We start from the raw sequence: 19,993 nt of genomic DNA, 5'->3' as shown, positions 1-19,993 counted from the left end.
TCAGTTACAGTTATGTGCATCTATGGGCTGTCTACAGCTATTTGGATTTTTAAATCCTGGATATAGTACCAAAGTAGTTCTTAAGGAAGTGCAAATTATAATTATCAAATGAAACCCAAATTCTTTTCAGCGCCTAGTGTAATTGTCATTTGAAGGGAAAAAGCCACAATTCCAAAGGTCTATCTAGTTAAACTTGCAACAGGACAGGGCTGAGAGCTCTGATCATTAGGGGTAGGTCCTGCTCCAACTGGAAGGAGTGGCTAAGCCCTCTGTTTACAGAGGAGGGTTGGGCCTATAAGGGCGGGGTATCTGTGCTCTCTGGCTTTAGGGCCTCCAAGGAATGTGGAGGGGAGTGATCGGAAGTGGACTGGAGTAGTTTATTTGAGAGTGCTGTAATATTAGGAGCCCTGAGCCTCAGCTCAGACCCTGATTCCTCTGAATTCCACTTGGATACCAACCATGATTGCTGCCGCGGGCTCCCTGGTGGCCGCCATCTGGGCAGCGCTCCATCTCCAGACTCTCTTGCTGGCTGTTGTCACCTTTCTGTTCCTGGCTGACTATTTCAAAAGCCGGCGCCCCAAGAACTACCCGCCTGGTCCGCAACGCCTGCCCTTCATAGGCAACATACTGCATTTTAATAAGAAGCAGCCACACCTGGTGGTCCAGCAGGTAGGAAGTTACAAGATTGGCTGTGAGCTGACCTAATCCTGAGCTGGTGGATCTGTGACTTCCAGGGCTGGCAGGCAGGGCTCCAAGGCTGATGTTCCTGGTGGCTAAAACCAGGACACAGAGTTAGATTCTAAATATGCACTTTTAAGAAATATGCAGCTAAGCAGGGCAGTTGTGGCTGATCTCTGTGAGTTTGAGGCCAGCAGGTCTACAGAGCGAGTTCCAGGACAGCCATGGCTACAGGAAGAAGCCTGGTCTTAGAGAAAGAAAGAGAAGGAGAGAGGGAGGGAGGGAGGGAGGGAGGGAGGGAGGGAGGGAGGGAGGGAGGGAGGGAGGGAAGGAGGGAGGGAAGGAGGGAGGGGGAGGGGGGAGGGGGGAAGGAGGGAGGGAGGGAGGGAGGGAGGGGGAGGGGGGAGGGGGGAAGGAGGGAGGGAGGGAGGGAGGGAAGGAGAGAAATAATTGGAGAATTTCTTATCCTTCTATGACATACTTCCTAGGTGATGGTGATGGTTCCATTTAGGTTAGAGAACACACTGTGTGATTTGAATTCTTTAAATCCGTCCAGGTATTTGTGATGATTTCATAGTAAATGATGATAGAGACAGATATGTCCTGCTGCTTTAAGAAGTGAGCATAAAGTCCAGGTTTCAGCTTAGTTGATTAAAGTGCTTCTCAGGAAAATAAATAAATTAATAATACTGAAGTAGGGGTGTGTGTATGTGTGTGTTTGTGTGTGTGTGTGTTCTACTCCTCTTGACTGAAGATTGGTTTAGGTGTTGCTCTCTCTTACTGAGCCTTAGTTTTTATACATCCTTGCTGACTGCTCCCTTACTGATGTTATCAGTTACTAAGAAAGCCACAAGCAAGTGTCCAGGTCCCTGGGAGAGTTCTCTACTCTCCACTCAGCTCTGGAAGCCCTCCCCTATTAAATTGGGAAGTCTTTTCTGTGTACACAGTGCACATTTAAGATTGGCAGGTCATTTGAAGACTTAACCATGTGACTTTGTAATGTCCCTCCTTATCCAGAGTAAATTTTGTTTTGCTTGAATTTTCTGTGATCTCTTATACCCTGCAGGTTTCTTTTTGGTGAGTGTGAAAGGCTTTTGCTTCTCAGTTCTTTTATTTTTACCTGCATATAATACTAGAATTGCATTCATCTGGACTGCATATATTTGAGCATTTTTTTATTATTCAAGTATCATCTATTGGGAGAGATAGAACATATCTCTTTACAATTTACATGTAAGCGGTTAAACTCAATGTTTTATTGTTTTGCGGTTTGTCTATTTGCTCTGTTTTCATTCTTTCATTTTGGTTTCCTATCCTGCCACATGGGTTTCTTGGACCCTCTCCGAGTAGATGCCTTTTTATTCATCTTCTCTCTCTTCACATCTCTACTATTGTCCTCCCAGCATCTGTTCTGTTACTCAATACACACAGGCAGCTATGAGAGTTTGCTAACAGCATTTTCCATGTGTAGTGCAGCGACTACAAACATGGGGGAGCCCTCTCCCCTGTATGATGCACTGCCCCAGGTGCTGTCCCCACTCACTGAGACCCACATCCCACACTGCCCAGCTCTGCAGTGTCAGTGCAGCTGGGACTCAAAGGCAGAGAAGTCTGTTGTTTTTGCCCCTTACTCATCCTCCCATAGCTGTCTTTTCTCTGACCTTTCAAGTTCATCAATTCCTTTCTGACCTCAAACACATTCTTCTTTCAACCTTCAGAGGAGACTGTAGCAGAAGGAAACCTCTTAGCTGTGCCCCTCCTCAGAATGCCTTTCCCTTCCTCCCACACTGTCTTTCCCCTGGGTGTACACAACTAGCTTGATGATCAGAGGGACTCACGTTTTTAGATGTTCTCCTACTGCTTGTTGGACTTTGTAGTTTCCCTGTAAGTGTTAAAGTATTTTGTTTTGTTTTTTGTTTGTTTGTTTGTTTGTTTTTGATGTTGTTTTGTCTCTCTGCTTTCAAGAGATTCAGTTCCCATATTGATTGCGCTGGTTTTGAATTATTTGGGGCTTGATGCTGTTGGAATCTGCATGGCAGGCTTGCATTTTGCTAGACTAGAAAGTTTCCACCATTTTTCAGGTGTTTTCTCATCTACACATTCCTGTTTTCAGGACATTGGTGCACAGCCATGACATCTATGGCGCTGGGTCTTGCTGTTTGCCATCGGCTTTCTCTGTGCTGTGCATGGGAGAGCTGCCTCTCCCCTCTGCACTGCTTCTCTGCCAAGCTCTGCTGTGCAGATCTCCACAGAGGCCATGGCAGCTTCTGTCCTCAAATCGATGCCTTTTCTTCTTATCTTTCTTTTCTCTGTTAAGATTTCCCACTATTTGGAATAATTTTATAATAGCCATTTTGAAATATTCATTTTCCCCCTCTGTCCAACATCTGTGCCATATAAACAAAGTTGAGATTCTCTTCGGTCTTAGTGAATGAACTAAGCAATGTCAGACTGGACATTGTTTGTCCTGTGCTGTAAACTGATACACACACTAGGGCCCTGCTCTACTTGTCCAGGTAACTTTAGAGGCTCCAGGGCCTAACTTTTGTGAGTGATGACTCAAATGGAAATTTCAGAGTTTGCATTGTGAATCTGAATAAACTTCCTGTGTGCTTTCTTCTTCTGGCTCCTTAATCTCAGCAGCATGGGCTGGCACAAAGGAAGATGGCTGCAACTTCAGGGCCACATCAGTACAGTGCAGCTGCAGCTCACTACAGGAGGGTGAACAGCAGTGATCTTCCAGTAATTGTCCCATAGGGAATGGATGTCCTTTGCTGCAAAGGAAGGGAGGGAAGCAGAATTCTCTCCCAGGCTTCCTTGGAGATTCTCTCCATAGCAGTTCAGCTGTAGAAGTCACAGTTCACAGGCTCAGCCCTGGAGAGACACATAGCAAGTGATAATATGACATCCATGGATCTCACCACTGTAACCCCTTGAGAGTCTCATTTGATGGTGTTCGACTCCAGGACATAGAATCAAAGAGTTAAAGCAATCTCGGACCTGTTGAGACTCACTTTTCTTGTTCTTTGGCAAAACAGCGTAAACTTTGGTGGGAGGCTTGCTTCTGGCAAATGCTATCATAAGTTACAAAAATAAAAAGGCATGCTTTTATTTAATCTTCCCAGGGTTAAAATATTTGCTCTATGTCTTGCTACACAATCATATGAGTTCTGGTGTCACAGAAAGAGGTCATGGTGACACTGAGGCTGGAAACATTATGCCAGTTAAATAGTTTTTCATTCCTTTATTTTGTATTTCCTATGGGTTTACCATTTGATATCTGTGTATAATCAAATGAGGTTAAATGATGCAACTTAGGCATAATTAAATTTCAATTCTTGCTATGAGGAAAAAATAAACACAAACTGATGCCTGGCTTTCCCTTTGGGGTTTGTGCCCCCTTTATTCACCCTTCATGATAAGCACACATGGAGTCACATTAGCAATCATCTGTTAGCATTCCATTTTCCACTGTCAAGGAAAGGAGAATCTGAATTCCCCAGGTTGCTCAGTGGAATAATGGCAAAACCAGTACTTGAATCCTACATAATTTTACTCAATAAAAACTAAATAAATATAAATATATATATATGTGTGTGTGTGTATGTGAGTGTGTGGACATATATATCTATATGTACACATATATTATAAAATAAAATGGCCTTTACTAACTAGATATATATCTTCACAGAATCATTCACTCAAAGGACACTAGACAAATGCTTAGCATGACAGGCACAACACAGGACAGTCTATGGTCCAATGAGTCCTATATTCTGTCAATCAATTCTGATATCATATGAAATCTAGACAGATGGGCAGCTCTGGGCCTAGCCTTTGATAGAATGATGTCACCAGTTGTGCTGTGCCTAGAAGGAATGTTTAACAAGCGTCTAGTGAAGTAAAGGGATGGACATTTTATATCCATTAAAGTGACATCATTGAAAATAGGTTGAGGACAGTGAAGAACGTGGCTCCTTGTTGAGCATGTGGGACTCTACTTCCCTCCATCTCGTAGTCTCTTAGCTTTCTCTGTAGTAGTTCACAGAACTATTACAGGAATATTATATAAATAAGAGAGAGTCTTGTCAGGCTGAAGTGGGCTGTGATACACAACTTAGATATTTGCATGTACTTCAATCTAGCTGTAACAATGGGACCCCAACATACAAAGTTCCTAATATGCCTCATATGATCTTTGTATATACAAAATTACTCAGTAAATTCCAAGACACTGTTAGGATGTCTTCTATGATTTGAAGTGCATTCCATTTTCTTTCTTTTCCTTTTATTCATCTTTTAAATATTATCAGAGCAGAACCCTGAGAACCCAGGTCTGTTTTTTCACATTAGCCAGGATTCTGTGACATGAATGCTGCATGAGCCCATCAGCACTGTCTCTGGGTTCTGCCCCTCCATCTTTTTGTTGCTTCTATTACTAGAGCCCTCTTCTAAATCACATTATAATATTTAAATAGCCACAGTTAATTTGCTATTTCTGCTGTTATCATAGCTATTTATACAAGAACGCCATCAACAGATTGTTGCCTGAGGTTTCTGTCCTGCCCTGTTACCCAACCGTTTAGTCCCAGAGAAAAATCACACAGAGAGTCTGCATTAGGTTAATAACTGATTGGCCCGTTAGCTCAATCTTTGTATTAGTGCACTATTCTTATCTATGTTAGCCACATGGTTTGGTACTTTTTTCAGTTGGGCAGGTCACATCTTGCTTCTTTGGTGTCTGCACAGGACTGCAGGAGGGAGCTTCCTTCTTCCCAGAATTCTCCTGTTCTCATTGCCCCACCTCTACTTCCTGTCTGGTTGTCTCACCTATGCTTCCTGCCTGGCTATTGGCCAATCAGCATTTATTTGTAACATAATTGACAGAATACAGAATTGTCCCACAACACTTCCTCCTCTTTTTTTAACAAAGGAATATGTCCATAGTCCATATTTTGGGAATGTGGGTGGAGTATTCCAGGCTAATTCCTGCTGTTTGGGGATGATGATAATCTTATGGAGATCTAAAGAAAATTTGGAATTATGATCAAGTCCTGACTGGAGTTTCCTGTGAGTATTGATCATCTCAGGCAGCAGTCTTGAATCTGTTCTGGATGTAGAACTCAGACATCCATGCCATCGGTTCATACCAGAGATTTCTCAGTGTTTATTTATAACATAATTAACAGAATACAGAATTGTCCCACACCAAGAGATATTTTCATTTGCTGTGAATTCCATGCTTGCAGGCCATAGAGATTGTTCAGTGGGTAAGGGCACTTGCTGAAAAACATGGTAATCTAAAAGTGATCACCTTCACTCACATGGTAAAAGGAGAGAACAGACTCCCCGAAGATATGAACTGACCTACTCATATTCAACACCACCCTTTGTACTATAGCATATGCACACACAAACAATGAATAAAATGATATAAAATATGTTTTTATTATTCTGTGCTACCTACAGCAGACTCACACAGACACACCTTGGCGTTTACCAGGTGGCATACACTGTGTTCTGCCTGTCCTAGAGTGCAAAATAAGGAGTTAGAGAATTTACTCATTTACTGAAATCTACGTACTAAAATCTTCATATAGGGATACACACTATACGTCATCCACTCATTGATTCATGTTAATGAATTTGTATTGGTAAATCTCTTTCTTGAAGTGGATTTGAGGTTAGGACATTTCAAAGAAAAGAAAAGAAAAGAAAAGCTATTTCCACATACCAAGGTGTATCACTCAAGGGAAATAAAGACATCAATATGATTACACATATGCCTGCCATCCCTGGACAGAGAGCTATGAGCACACGGATCTCTAACTATTGAAATATGTTTCAGCTTGTGAAGAAGTATGGGAATGTTATCAGTCTCGATTTTGGAGTCAAATTTTCAGTGATTGTAAGCACTCTGCCTTTAATCAAAGAAGCCTTTACTCAACTGGAAGAAAACTTTATGAGTCGCCCTATATTGCCATTTCAAAATTTTGTCTTCAATGAAAATGGTAAGACTTTCATGTGTTGTTAGATATACACTGTAATTTTTAAGATACATAAAAGGCACCTATATGCCTTATGTAGCCATCACTCTCATAAGCCAATACCTTCATGAAATGCCATCATCAATGGGCACTGGATACCACATTGCTTGAAAGAAAGCATTCATAAGATGGTTTCTAGTGTGTCCTAGTAGAGACTGGGGGAACCACTTGTTTGGAGAAACTAATTCTAGATGCTTTGAGAGGAAGTAACCACAGCACCCAAACACAGCCAGACACTGTGCTTTCATTTTCCCACATCAACCCTAGGAAAATGGATGAAAGTCAGCTTTCCCTTTCTACTGCATCTTGCTTATAGCCGCTGAAAATGTATCGTTAAAGTCATGAGGATCTCTAGGCTCCTAGCCAACATTTAAATTATTATATGAATACTTTATATTATTGTCAAATAAAGTCATAAGTTGAACACAGAATTTGAAATCTATTAATCCAACAAAACAGCATCTTAGCCCTTCCTAATTACTCTTTGGAATAATTCTAAGTCAATTCACTGTGTTGTAAGAAGCAGAGTGCTAGACATCTGTCTTAGTGTTACTTTACTGTAAGGAAATACCGTGAGCAAAGACACTTGGGGAGAAGAGGGTTTAATCAGCTATGCTTTCATATACACTATTCATCCCAAATGAAATCAGGACAAAAACTAAGGGCAAGGACCTGGAGGCAGGAGCTGGCACAGTGGCCGAGGATGAATACCGCTTTCTGTCTTGCTCCTCGTGCTTTATTCAGCCTGCTTTCTTATAGAAATCGGTACCACCACCCAGGGTTAGCAGCAACTACGTGGGATGGACCCTCCTTACCAAACATTCATTAAGAAAATACCCTACAGCTTTGCCTACAGCCCTATCTTCTTCTATTTTCTCAATTGAAGCTTCCCGCTGTAGAATAAATAGCTTGTGTCATATTGACATAAAACCAGTCAGCACAGTAAAAGTTAATGCCAGGCAATAAATAGTAAAGCAGTATCAATGCAGAAGATATTTAATCAGAGATGTATAACACTGTATGACGATTCTGGAAAATCTTCTCTGAGTAAATAATATTCATTTAATGACCTGAAAAAATAATTAGTCAAGGGGATATAATATCCTTGAAAGAACGAAAAGGAGAGATGTCTTGAGGAATGGAAAGACATTCAGTGCTCCAAGCATGGTATTTAAAGGACATAATTAAGCACTTTTGATACTTCTGAGCTACATCAGAAAGAGCACAATGCTGATTTTTGTAACAGTCAGGAAGACTTCTCAGTGGTTTCAAGCAGAGGAGATCTTAGGATATCAGGTAGAGAGTGGAGGAAAGACATTAGGAAACCTGTTTTAGATATGAAGGGTGGAAGCTTACACATTTCAGTTGCTAAACTAGACTGTGAATTAGACCAGGATGATGGCATTGAAGCCTTATAAACACAAGTCCAGGCATGCCAAAAGAATGCCAGAATGACTCCATGATCTAGACACCAGGCAAGCAGGATGCTGAGAGAACTCCACCAGAAGTTTGATGGCTGACCTTGGTTGTCAACTTACCTGCATTTGGAACCAACTAAAATCCTCAAAACAGGGAAAATAAATGAGAAGTCTTGCTTCTTTGGAATTTTTGAAGTGAGAAGATCTACCCTAAATCTGCATCACTTGAGATCAGAGGACCCATTCTAAATTTGGGCCACACCTTCTGCTGGCAGCCCACATAAAAGGACGTGGGAAAAGGAAGCTTTTGCCATTTGTTTTTTGCCCTTGCTCTCACTGGAAAGTTCAGCTATCCTGCTGATGAAGAATTATTTTACTGACATGAGAATCTATTTTTCTAGGATTTCAGTGTATGTAGAAGACTAGTTGAGACATCCAGCCTCATAGATTGAACAATCATAGCATTATTGGCCTTTCCATTAAGAGACAGCCATTTTAAGACTAGCTTGTAAGCCACTCTAATAAATACTGCTTTAATATCTCTAGATCCATTCTATCTCTCTAGTCCTTAAGAGCAGTGATTCTCAACCTTGGACAACAACCCCTTGGCAGCTGAACAACCCATTAAAAGGGGTCACTAAAACTGTTGGATATATCAGATATTTACAGTATGATTCATAATATTAAACAAACTACAGTTGTGAACTAGCAACAAAAATAATTATATGGTTGGGGTCATGACAATATGAGGAATTGTATTAAATTGTTGTAACATCAGGAAGGTTGAAAACCACTGCTTTAGGGAATGACAACTTGTACAGATTCTGGTACTGGGAGTGGTTCCTGGCCTTTAGCTTGATATAGATCACACACACACACACATACACACTCACACACACACACACACACACACACACACACACACACACATATATACATATATATATATATATATATATACATATATATATATATATATTAAACACAAAGTGTAAATTGTTTGGTTTGGGGGAGAATTTGATTTGATCACCTCATTTACTACCTAGTTACCATGTTCCTTAAAAATTTTACTTTGCCCTTGCATCTCTTTTTTCTATCCATTGTAATAGTTCTGGAATATTCTGGAAATAACATTTGGGTTTTTCTAAGAGTATTAAAATTAAACATATATTAAAAATACTTACTAAACAGTGACTTTGTAAGCCACCAGATGCTAGCAGTTATGCTCCTTGCTATGTGCTATTGTCTCTCTCTAGACAGCTGTCAAGTCCATTATTGGCCCTTCTTTTTTCCATCATACATGTGACTATTCCATTTGTCAGATAGTTTTAAATCAGAATCACAGTTCTATAACGCTGTATTGCTTCTTTCCAGGACTGATCTTCTCCAGTGGCCAAACATGGAAGGAGCAAAGAAGGTTCGCTCTGATGACTCTGAGGAACTTTGGGTTGGGAAAGAAGAGCTTAGAGCAGCGCATACAGGAGGAAGCCCAACACCTTGTGGAGGTTATAAAAGAGGAGAAAGGTGGGCATTCCACAGGGCAGGGGTGGGAGGCTGTGGCCCTCTCATTCATTAAACAGAATCCACCTAAGTATCTAAGTTCTTGTCCTGGACTGTGCACTGTGCTGAGCACTGAGCATTGAACAGTGAACATGTAGCCATGACCTTGCCCCAGAGTTTGCAGCTAATCACACAAATGGTCATTAGACTCGCTGCTGCCTTAAGGCCTGGTCACTGTCTGGCTTCCCAGATATGAACAGATTTTTATGTGTATGTTAAACCTCATATCAAACTAATCCAGAGCCTCTTACATAGCTCTCTGTTATGTATGTTTCTCTATCATGTGGAATTAACAAACCAATGTCTTTGAAAGATGTATCTTTTTCTTGATCTACTTCCAGGACAGCCTTTCAACCCTCACTTCAAGATCAACAATGCTGTTTCCAATATCATTTGCTCCATCACCTTCGGTGAGCGTTTTGAGTACCATGACAGTCAATTTCAGGAGCTGCTGAGGTTACTGGATAAGGCTGTGATTTTGAGTTCCTCAAAGATGGTCCGGGTAAGCATTCTAGTTTCTTTTATATTCAGAGAAAATTGGACTAGGGCTAATTCAAGCACTAACAGATTTTTTCTTTTCATTTCCAAGACTTTGAAGCTAAACTATAATGTCTTTGAGTTGAGTTTGTTACTAATTTGTCTGTCGATTTGGAAGTTTCCAATATGAAAACTTACTGTGTACAAAAAAATGTTTCTAATATTTGAATGAAGTACCAACATTTATGTGGTATCCCTGCATGTCCAAATGCTGCTCTTTTTAAAGGAATGGAGATATTTATTGTTGATTTTGCCTTTATCTCTCCCATGTGTCTTCATACCTCACATGCAAACCACAGGCATACTTTCTAGCTATCCTCCTCTGTACGTGTTTCTCTTTGTTAACTTGTTGTCATTGTTCATTAACTGTTTCTCAGTGGTTAGACATCCAGTTGTTTCTAAGTTAGAGTTTGTATTAATAACACTGTTGTGAATATTTTAATTGTCCATGCTGCCACATCCATTCATTTTTCTTGTGTTTTCATTTAGAAATAAATCTTTACCCCCATGTTGTTGGGTTGTCTGTCCCTGTGCTCATTCCTATACAAATATTACTCTTAGAATTGCCTTAGATGTTTCGGAATGGTCTACCAGGTTGAGCTTCATCTTTATTTGGTTCTAGGAGTTTGATTTTTTTTATCCATTGTTTTTAATGAGCCACTGCTCATTCTAGAATTTATTTTTTATTCTCTTTGTACTTCTATAGTTTCTGTAGTGTTTCTTGCTATTGATTTTTAGTTTCTTTACACTGTGGTCTATTTAGATATGGAAGATTATTTCATTCTTTTGTATTTGCTAAGTAAGACTTGGTTCTTTTTTTGCTGTATAAATAATACAATTCAAAATTTCCACCTCCTCCCCTCCTCCCATTTCCCTCCTTCTCTCCAACTCACCCCCTCTCCAGTGTACCCCTTTCCTAATAGAAGGCAGTGTACCCTACCCTGTGAGAAGTCCAAGGCCCCCCTCCAATCAGGCCTAGGAAGGTGTGCATCCAAACAGACTAGGATCCCAAAAAGCCAGTACAGGCAGTAGGATCAAATCTTAGTGCCATTGTCACTGGCTTCTCAGTCAGGCCCCATTATCAGCCACATTCAGAGAGTCCGGTTTGATCACATGCTCGTTCAGTCCCAATCCATCTGGCCTTGGTGAGCTGCCATTAGAACAGTCACATTGTCTCAGTAGGTGGACCAACCCCTCATAGTCCTGACTTCTTTGTTCATCTTCTCCCTCCTGCTGCTCTTCAACTGAACCTTGGGAGCTCAGTCCACTGCTACAATGTGTGTCTCTGTCTTATCTCCATCCATCACTGGGCGAAGGTTCTATGGTGATATTCGAGATAGTAATTAGTGTGGCTATGGGACAAGGCCAGTTCAGGCACCCTCTCCTCTACTGCCCAAGGACCTAGCTGAAGACATCCTTGTGGACACCTAGGAACCCCTCTAGAGCCAAGTCTCTTGCCAGCTCTAAAATGGCTCCCTTAATTATGATATCTTCTTCCCTGCTGCCATATCTGCCCTTCCTTCATCTCAACCATCCCACTCCCCCAAGCTCCCCAATCCGCCCCTTCTCCCTTCTCTATCCTCCTCTCCCCTTTTCTCCACCCCACCTCCACCCCCATGCTCCCAACTTTTGCGTGGAGATCTTGACTGCTTCCATTTCCAGAGGATCTATATATGTTTTTTATGGGGGGGGGAGGTTCACCTTAATATTTAGCTTCTCTAGGATCATGAACTATAGGCTCAATGTCCTTTGTTTATGGCTAGAATCCACTAAATGAGTGAGTACATACCATATTCACATTTTTGGATCTGGGTTATCTCACTCAGGATGGTGTTTTTTATTTCTCTCCATTTCCATGCAAAATTCAAGATGTCATTGTTTTTTACCTCTGAGTAGTACTCCAAAGTATATATGTGCCACACTTTCTTTATCCATTCTTCCACTGAGGGGCATCTAGGTTGTTTCCAGGTTCTGGCTGTTGCAAATAATGCTGCTATGAACATAGTTGAACAAATGCTTTTGTAGTATGATTGGGCATTTCTTGGGTATATTCCCAAGAGTGGTATTGCTGGATCTTGAGGTAGGCTGACTCCCAATTTTCTGAGAAACTGCCACACTGATTTCCAAAGTGGTTGTACAAGTTTGCATTCCCACCAGCAATGGATGAGTATTCCCCTTACTCCACATCCTCTCCAGCGTAGGTTATCATTGATGTTTTTGATTTTAGCTATTCTGATAGGGGTAAGATGGTATCTCAAAGTTGTTTTGATTTGCATTTCACTGATGGCTAAGGAAGTTTAATATGATTTTAAGTATCTTTTGGCCATTTTAACTTCTTTTGTTGAGAACTCTTTGTTCAGTACCCCATTTTATAATTGGGTTATTTAGAATTTAATGTCTAGTCTCTTGAGTTCTTTATATATTTTGGAGATCAGACCTTTGTCTGATATGGGGTTTGTGAAGATCTTCTCCCATTCAGTAGGTTGCCTTTTTGTCTTAATGACTGTGTCCTTTGCTTTACAGAAGCTTCTCAGTTTCAGGAGGTCCCATTTATTCATTGTTGTTCTTATTGTCTGTGCTACTGAGGTTATACATAGGAAGTGGTCTCCTGTGCCCATGTATTGCAGGCTATTTCCCACTTTCTCTTCTATTAAGTTCAGTGTGGTCAGATTTATATTGAGGTCTTTAATCCATTTGGACTTGAGTTTTGTGCATGGTGATAGATATGGATCTATTTTCATTCTTCTACAGGTTGGCATCCAGTTATGACAGCACCATTTGTTAAAGATGCTTTCTTTCTTCCATTGTATAATTTTAGCTCCTTTGTCAAAAATCAGGTGTTCATAGGTTTCTGGATTAATATCTGGGTCTTTGATTCATTTCTATTGGTCAACATCTCTGTTTTTATGCCAATACCAACCTGTTTTCAATACTATAACTCTGTAATAGAGTTTGAAGTCAGGGATGGTAATGCCTCCAGAAGATCCTTTACTGTATATGATTGTTTTGGCTATCCTGGGTTTTTTGTTTTTCTATATAAAGTTGATTATTGTTCTCTCAAAGTCTGTGAAGAATTTTATTGGGACTTTGATGGGGATTGCATTGAATCTATAGGTTGCCTTTGGTAGAACTGTCATTTTTACTATGTTGATCCTACCAATCCAAGAGCATGGGAGATCCTCCATTTTCTGGTATCCTCTTCAATTTCTTTCTTCAGAGCCTTAAAGTTTTTGTCAAAGAGATCTTTCACTTTCCTGGTTAGAGTTACCCCAAGATACTTTATGCTATTTGTGGCTATCATGAAGAGTGATATTTCTCTAATTTCACTCTCAGCTTCTTTATCCTTTGTCTATAGGAGGGCTACTGATTTTTTTGAGTTGATCTTGTCTCCTACCACATTACTGAAGGTATTTATCAGCTGTAGGAGTTCTTTGCTAGAGTTTTTTGGGTCACTTATGTACACTATCATATCTTCTGCAAATAGCAAAAGTTTAACTTCTTCCTTTCCAATTTGAATCCCCTTGATCTCCTTGTGTTGTCTTATTGCTATTGCTAGAACTTCATGCACTATATTGAAGAGGTATGGAGAGAGTTCACAGCCTTGTCTTGTTCCTGAATTTAGTGGAATGGCTTTGAGTTTCTCTCCATTTAATTTGATGTTAAATGTCGGCTTGCTGTATATTGCTTTCATTATATTTAGGTATGATCCTTGTATCACTAATCTCGCCAAGACCTTTATCATTAAGGGGTGTTGAATTTTGTCAAATGTTTTTTCATCATCTAATTAAATGATCATATGGGTTTTTTTTCTTTCAGTTTATTTATATGATGGATTACATTGATAAATTTGCATATGTTGAACCAGCCCTGCATCTGTGGGATGAAGCCTACTTGATCATAATGGATAATTTTTCTAATGTGTTCTTGGGTTCGGTTTGCCAGTATTTTATTGAGAATTTTTGCATCGATGTTTATGAGTGAGACTTGTCTGTAATTCTCTTTCTTGGTTGAGTCTTTGTGTAGTTTTGGTATCAGGATAACTGTCGCTTCATATAAAGAGTTTGGCAATGACTCTTCTGTTTCTATTATGTGAAACACATTAAGGAATATAGGTACCAGCTCTTCTTGGAAGTTCTGGTAGAATTCTGCATTAAAGCCATCTGGTCCTGGGCTTTTTTTTTGGGGGGGGGGGGGTTATGTCAGCTTCTATTTCCTCATGACTTATAGGTCTATTTAAATTGTTCACCTGGTCTTGATTTAATTTTGGTATATGGTACTTATCTAAAAAAAATGTCCATTTCTTTTACATTTTCCAATTTTGTTGCATATAGGCTTTTGTAGTAAGACCTAATGATTCTCTGAATTTCCTCCGTGTCTGTTATGTCCCCGTTTTCATTTCTGATCTTGTTAATTTGCATGTTCTCTCTCTGCTTTTTGATTAGTTTCGATAGAGGTTTGCCAATCATGTTGATTTTCTCAAGGAACCAGATCTTTGTTTCACTGATTTTTTTGGATTGTTTTCTCTGTTTCTATTTTGTTGATTTCAGCCATTGGTTTGATTATTTCCAGTCTTCTACTCCTCCTGGGTGAATCTGCTTCTTTTTTTTCCCTAGAGCTTTCAGGTGTGTTGTTAAGTATCCAATGTGAGCTTTCTCCATTTTCTTTATGTGGGCACTTAGTGTTATGAACTTCACTCTTAGCACTGCTTTCATAGTGTCCCATAGGTCTGGGTATGTTGTATCTTTATTTTCGTTGATTTCAAAGAAGACTTTAATTTCTTTCTTTATTTCTTTCTTGACCCAGGGGTGGTTCCATAGTTCACTCTTAAGTTTCCATGAGTTTGTAGGCTTTCTGTGGATAGACTTTAGAATTGATGTTAAATTCTAACTTTATTCCATGGTGATCTGATAAGACAGAGGTGGTTACTATAATTTTTTTTATCTGTTTATGCTTGCTTTGTTACCGAGTATGTGATCAATTTTCGAGAAGGTTTCATGAGAAGCTGAGAAGAAGGTATATTCTATCCTGTTTGGGTGAAATGTTCTATAGATGTCTGTTAAGTCTATTTGATTTATTACATCTGTTAGTTCTCTTATTTCTCTGTTAAGTTTCTGTCTGGTTGACCTGTCCATTGGTGAGAGAGGAGTGTTGAAATCTCCTACTATTAGTGTGTGGGGTTTAATATGTGATTTGAGTTCTATTAATGTTTCTTTTACGTATGTTGGTGCTTTTATATTAGGGGCATAGATATTCAGGACTAAGAGTTCATCCTGATGAATTGTTCCTGTTATGAGTATAAAGTGTCCTTCTCCATCTCTTCTGATTGATTTTAGTTTGAAATCAATTTTGTTAGATATTAGTATAGCCACACCCGCTTGTTTCTTAGGTTTATTTGATTGGAAAACCTTTTCCCAACCCTTTACTCTGAGGTAGTGTCTATCTTTGAGGTTGAGGTGTGTTTCTTGTAAATATCAGAATGTTGGATCCTGTTTTCATATCCATTCTCTTAACATGTGCCTTTTTATAGGTGAATTGAGTCCATTGATATTAAGGGATATTAATGACCAGTGGTTGATAACTTCGGTAATTTTTTTGGTGGTAGTGTTTGTGTGTTTCTCTTCTTTGAGTTGTGCTGGTGGAGGGTTGTCAGATGTCTGTGTTATTTTGGGTGTTGTTGGCTTCTTGGATTGTGGTTTTCCCTCTAGTACTTTCTGTAAGGCTGGGTTTGTGGCTACATATTGTTTAAATCTGCTTTTGACCTGGAATATCTTTAAACTATCCAACACTTTTATTTGTTGTTTGTTTTCATAAAATCTCAGTTTCCTTCTGTCTTTTGTCTTGTTCTGCCCTGTTTTCACCTTTGTGCTGCCTCTCTCCTCCCTTCCACCATTTCCTCTACTCAGCTGACTTTCACCTCTAGAGCCCTCCCTGGACTTCTCTGACTCTTTGTATTTTCTTTCAAACTCTGATCATCTTGATCAGAAAATGCTTGCACACCCAACATTTAACTTATTTCAGGGTCTTTGAGTTGAGTTATGATTTTTATAGACATCATCTTGCCCTTTTTGATAATTGCATTTATCTTAATGTACACATCTATTGATCAGGATATCTCTCCTGGATTCTTTTAATTATCTTCATATTGAGCAGCCTCTTTTCAAAGACTAGTATCATTTTAGAAGTGGAATTAAACTGTTCTAGCAACAATATTAAATTATATATATATATATATATATATATATATATATATCAATTAAAACCATTGATAGTTTACTAATACGTCTCTGTTGAAATGATATTATGAAGGCTACTGTGCAATATGCTATGATGACAAAATTATTTAAGGTAAGCTCGAAACAGTAAATAAGTGAGATAAAAGAAGGAGAGAAGGTAATGGAAAAAAGAAGAGAAGCAAGAGTGTGGAGAGAAATGTTATGAGGGAGAAGAGAAAAATACAAGCGGCTTAAGTGAGGCATCAAATGTATTGCTCAGTAGTGAAAAAGTTGAGAAATAAAATTAAATAAATGTAAGAAAAGAAGCAAAATATAAAGATACTATATTTAAAAGTCAAAATACTACTAAATGCAAGTGAATATCATGGATAATAAAAATAATTTATGGAAGAGAAATGTTATTTTCTCCAAATTAAAAAAAATTATAAATACTCTTAGATGAATTCATGAAGGGGAATAAAAACTAAAAATGTAATAATGTAACAATGTCCACTTAAAAATCTTGAAGAAGTAAAGGGAAAAAGGAGCAAAAAAGAGAAGGCAGCTGACCCAATTGCATTTTGGGTCATCAGAATTTGGAGGCTGCTGGTTACATACATGGAGGAGATGAGCTGAGCCTGTGGGCTCCTGTCTTGCCTTTGACTCATTCTCTTGCTGTGTCTGTGTTGGAGCAAGCATCTCTTGTCTCAGAACTGTCTTCACAGATCTCTTTGCCTTCTATAGGTAATGCTTTACATTTTGTCATCAGGGCACATCTTCTCACATCTCAAGACTTCCTGGATTAAAACCCCTGATGAGACTCTCAGGTGGGGATGCATCCCAAGTGTGGGTGAAGCAGGAGGACCTGCTATTAGTACTCAGGCATCTTACTGGCCTAAACTTGGAGTATAAGTCCTCAACTGTAACTACTAAGAGCAATCCTGTGCACATTCACTGTGTTCCCTTTTAAAAGGACCCAACCCACCTACCATCTCTCTCTCAATCTCTCCTCTCTTCTTTCTTCATTTCTGCCACTCCTTCCCAAAAGACATATCTCCCCCCTCCCCTCCCCTCCCACTTTTTCCCATTAACTTTCCTAAATAAAAACTTCTCCACCTGAGCTCTGTCACGTGGTGGTTTTTTTTCTCACTCACAACGTTTGCTAAATTACAGCAACTGCCTTCACATATTCAGGACCCTCTGGGTACCAATCACCATGCTGCAGGAATACACGGCTAGAAAATCAGGGTTTCTGGGTTCTACAGAAATGAATCACAGAACGTTAACTACATAATCCATCCCATAATCTTAGTCTCAGAAATATCAAATTTTATGGTTAATTTCAGTTGAAAAGCTCAATTTGTAGCAACTGCAGGTGGGGATATCTCTTCTTATCTATGATTTCCAGCTTGATCTTGCTTGTGGACACCTTCATCCTTTGACCCTTCAGTGTCTTTGATGACATTAAATCAGAATTAGGACAACTACGGAATGTTCTATCAGTGTATGTCCTAGAGTGAAAAGAATTTGACCAGTAAGAATTGATCAGAAGCTGGTATATTTTACATGGGAGTACTGAAATGCCCACCAGTGGGTCTAAAAAACAGCAGTCCAGATGTTCCCACAGTTGCAATGTAGAAGATAAAGAGGTAAAGTCTATACTTTCGTGACTTTATGTTGTCTCCATGATCATGTTCTTCTCCCTAATTAGTTCTATAACATCTTCCCGTGGATAATGAAACATCTTCCTGGATCACACCAAACAGCATTAGCTACCTGGAGACAACTGAAATCATATATTTCTGATGTAGTTGAAAATCACCGCAGAGACTGGAACCCTGATGAGCCGAGAGACTTCATTGATGCTTTCCTCACGGAAATTACAAAGGTGGGCAAGACAGTGCCTGTGCCTTCTTACCAAAAGGGTGGTGTAGAATAGCTGCCAATTGATTGAGCAGCAGGCTAGCACGAAAGTAAGATTTTAGCATAGCAGAGATTTATTCTCTCATATTTCTAGATCGGTCCTGTAATCCTGCCAGCCAGGCAACCAACTTTGGGAAATAATAGAAACGTCATTGCCTTGTGTCTCCCATCTCTTAGGGGACACTGATGTTTGTTACTGTGGTTCTCTGCTCCATCTTCAGTGCACAGATTATATCACATTTTCCTTTCTGATCCTTTTACATCTCATTTCTCTTGTTCTGACCATGGAGGCCCCTCTCATAAAGATAACTCAGGATAACCTTTCCTCCTGAAATGGATCATATCCTGAAGATCTATTTTTGTGCATTGAGAAACATGCCATGGTGGCAAAGATGACAAGATGAACATCTCTGTAGTTCATTCTTTAACCCAGATTTTGAAGTAAAACACAGGAGTAATATTTATAAATGCTTGATAACGTAACCTTGTTTGTTGGCGAGGGGGGGTTAGAAATTAAGGGTTGGCTACCATTTGGCTAGAGGTCCTGGAAATGCCCAGATTCTTCCTTATTATTTCCTTCCTTGGTCCTTCTCCCATATTTGAAAGAGACAGATGCAAAATATAAGAGCAATTAAACTTCATAGCTTTATTTTGTTATAAATTGGTCCAGGTCTGGTTACCCTCCCCCAAATCAAACCCCACTGCAACAGACAAATTTCAGCTAAGTAAGTGGTAGAGTTTATAATTCATAAAGAGCTGAGGGAAATACTTTTCCCTGGACTCCATATGAACACTATTCAATAATAGACCAAGGCAAGAAGACACTGAGAAAACATACTAGTGAACTTTGCATCAGTGTAACATTATATGGGAGCAACAAGAGAATAAAGCAAAAATGTCATCTGGCCAAGTTTCAGAACATATCAGTTCATCAAAGTGAATGGCAAAGCAGTTCATCTCATGGGGCAGAAGGGTATGGTGGAGGCTTTCACATCACAGTGCATTAGGAAACAGCAAACAAGAAAGGAACCATGGGTTGGGTGTAACTCTAGGAGCTCCCATCCCTCCCATCAGCTTGGATGCTATATTCCTATGTCTAAGAACTTCCCAGAATACTATCAGTGCAAGGAACCATTATTTAAAACATGATCTGTGGGAGAACATCTTGAATTCAAATCACACTGTAAAATGTAAGATCCTATTAATCCAAGTAGGCCACTGGCAAATTCATATCACTGAATCTGTCATAGAAGCTTCAACTCACTGGATTATGGGCTTCTCCTCTGCCTGGGTCACAATGGTAAATGTGTGTGTAATCCGTGTGTGTGTGTGTGTGTGTGTGTGTGTGTGTGTGTGTGTGTTTGTATGTGTGTTTATTATCTTTTCTCTTATTTCATCTTCCTGATATAATATTGATTTAAAAATATTTAAGCCCAGAGGAGGAGGCAAATCCTTTACCATATGAAGTACAGGCTTGAGAACAACATTATTTAGAGCTTCTAAATAATGCTTCTAAAGGAAGTGAGAAAGATGATGTTTGTCATAAAGAACTATTGATGGAATCAGTGCGGTTTTGACTTTGCAAGATGATGCAGATTGAAGAATCAGTGAACACAGA

The 19,993-nt window shown here is 39.5% G+C and overlaps 1 protein-coding gene across 2 annotated transcripts in view; it reads left to right on the top strand.

Moving 5' to 3' along the window:
• Nucleotides 1-340: 340 nt before the first annotated feature.
• The window catches only part of LOC142833983 (cytochrome P450 2J3-like), a 29,757-nt gene continuing 10,104 nt past the window's right edge, over nucleotides 341-19,993 (top strand). For both annotated transcript variants that reach the window (XM_075945911.1, XM_075945910.1), the window contains exons 1-5: nucleotides 341-669; nucleotides 6,527-6,689; nucleotides 9,518-9,667; nucleotides 10,045-10,205; nucleotides 18,164-18,340. In XM_075945911.1, coding sequence (XP_075802026.1) covers nucleotides 460-669; nucleotides 6,527-6,689; nucleotides 9,518-9,667; nucleotides 10,045-10,205; nucleotides 18,164-18,340 — 861 coding nt within the window. In that variant the 5' untranslated portion in view covers nucleotides 341-459. The remainder of the gene's footprint in view (nucleotides 670-6,526; nucleotides 6,690-9,517; nucleotides 9,668-10,044; nucleotides 10,206-18,163; nucleotides 18,341-19,993) is intronic.

The sequence above is a fragment of the Microtus pennsylvanicus genome, chromosome 13 (assembly GCF_037038515.1).
Source record: "Microtus pennsylvanicus isolate mMicPen1 chromosome 13, mMicPen1.hap1, whole genome shotgun sequence".
In the NCBI taxonomy this organism is placed as follows: Eukaryota; Metazoa; Chordata; class Mammalia; order Rodentia; family Cricetidae; genus Microtus; species Microtus pennsylvanicus.
This window is presented reverse-complemented; position numbering and strand designations above follow the sequence as displayed.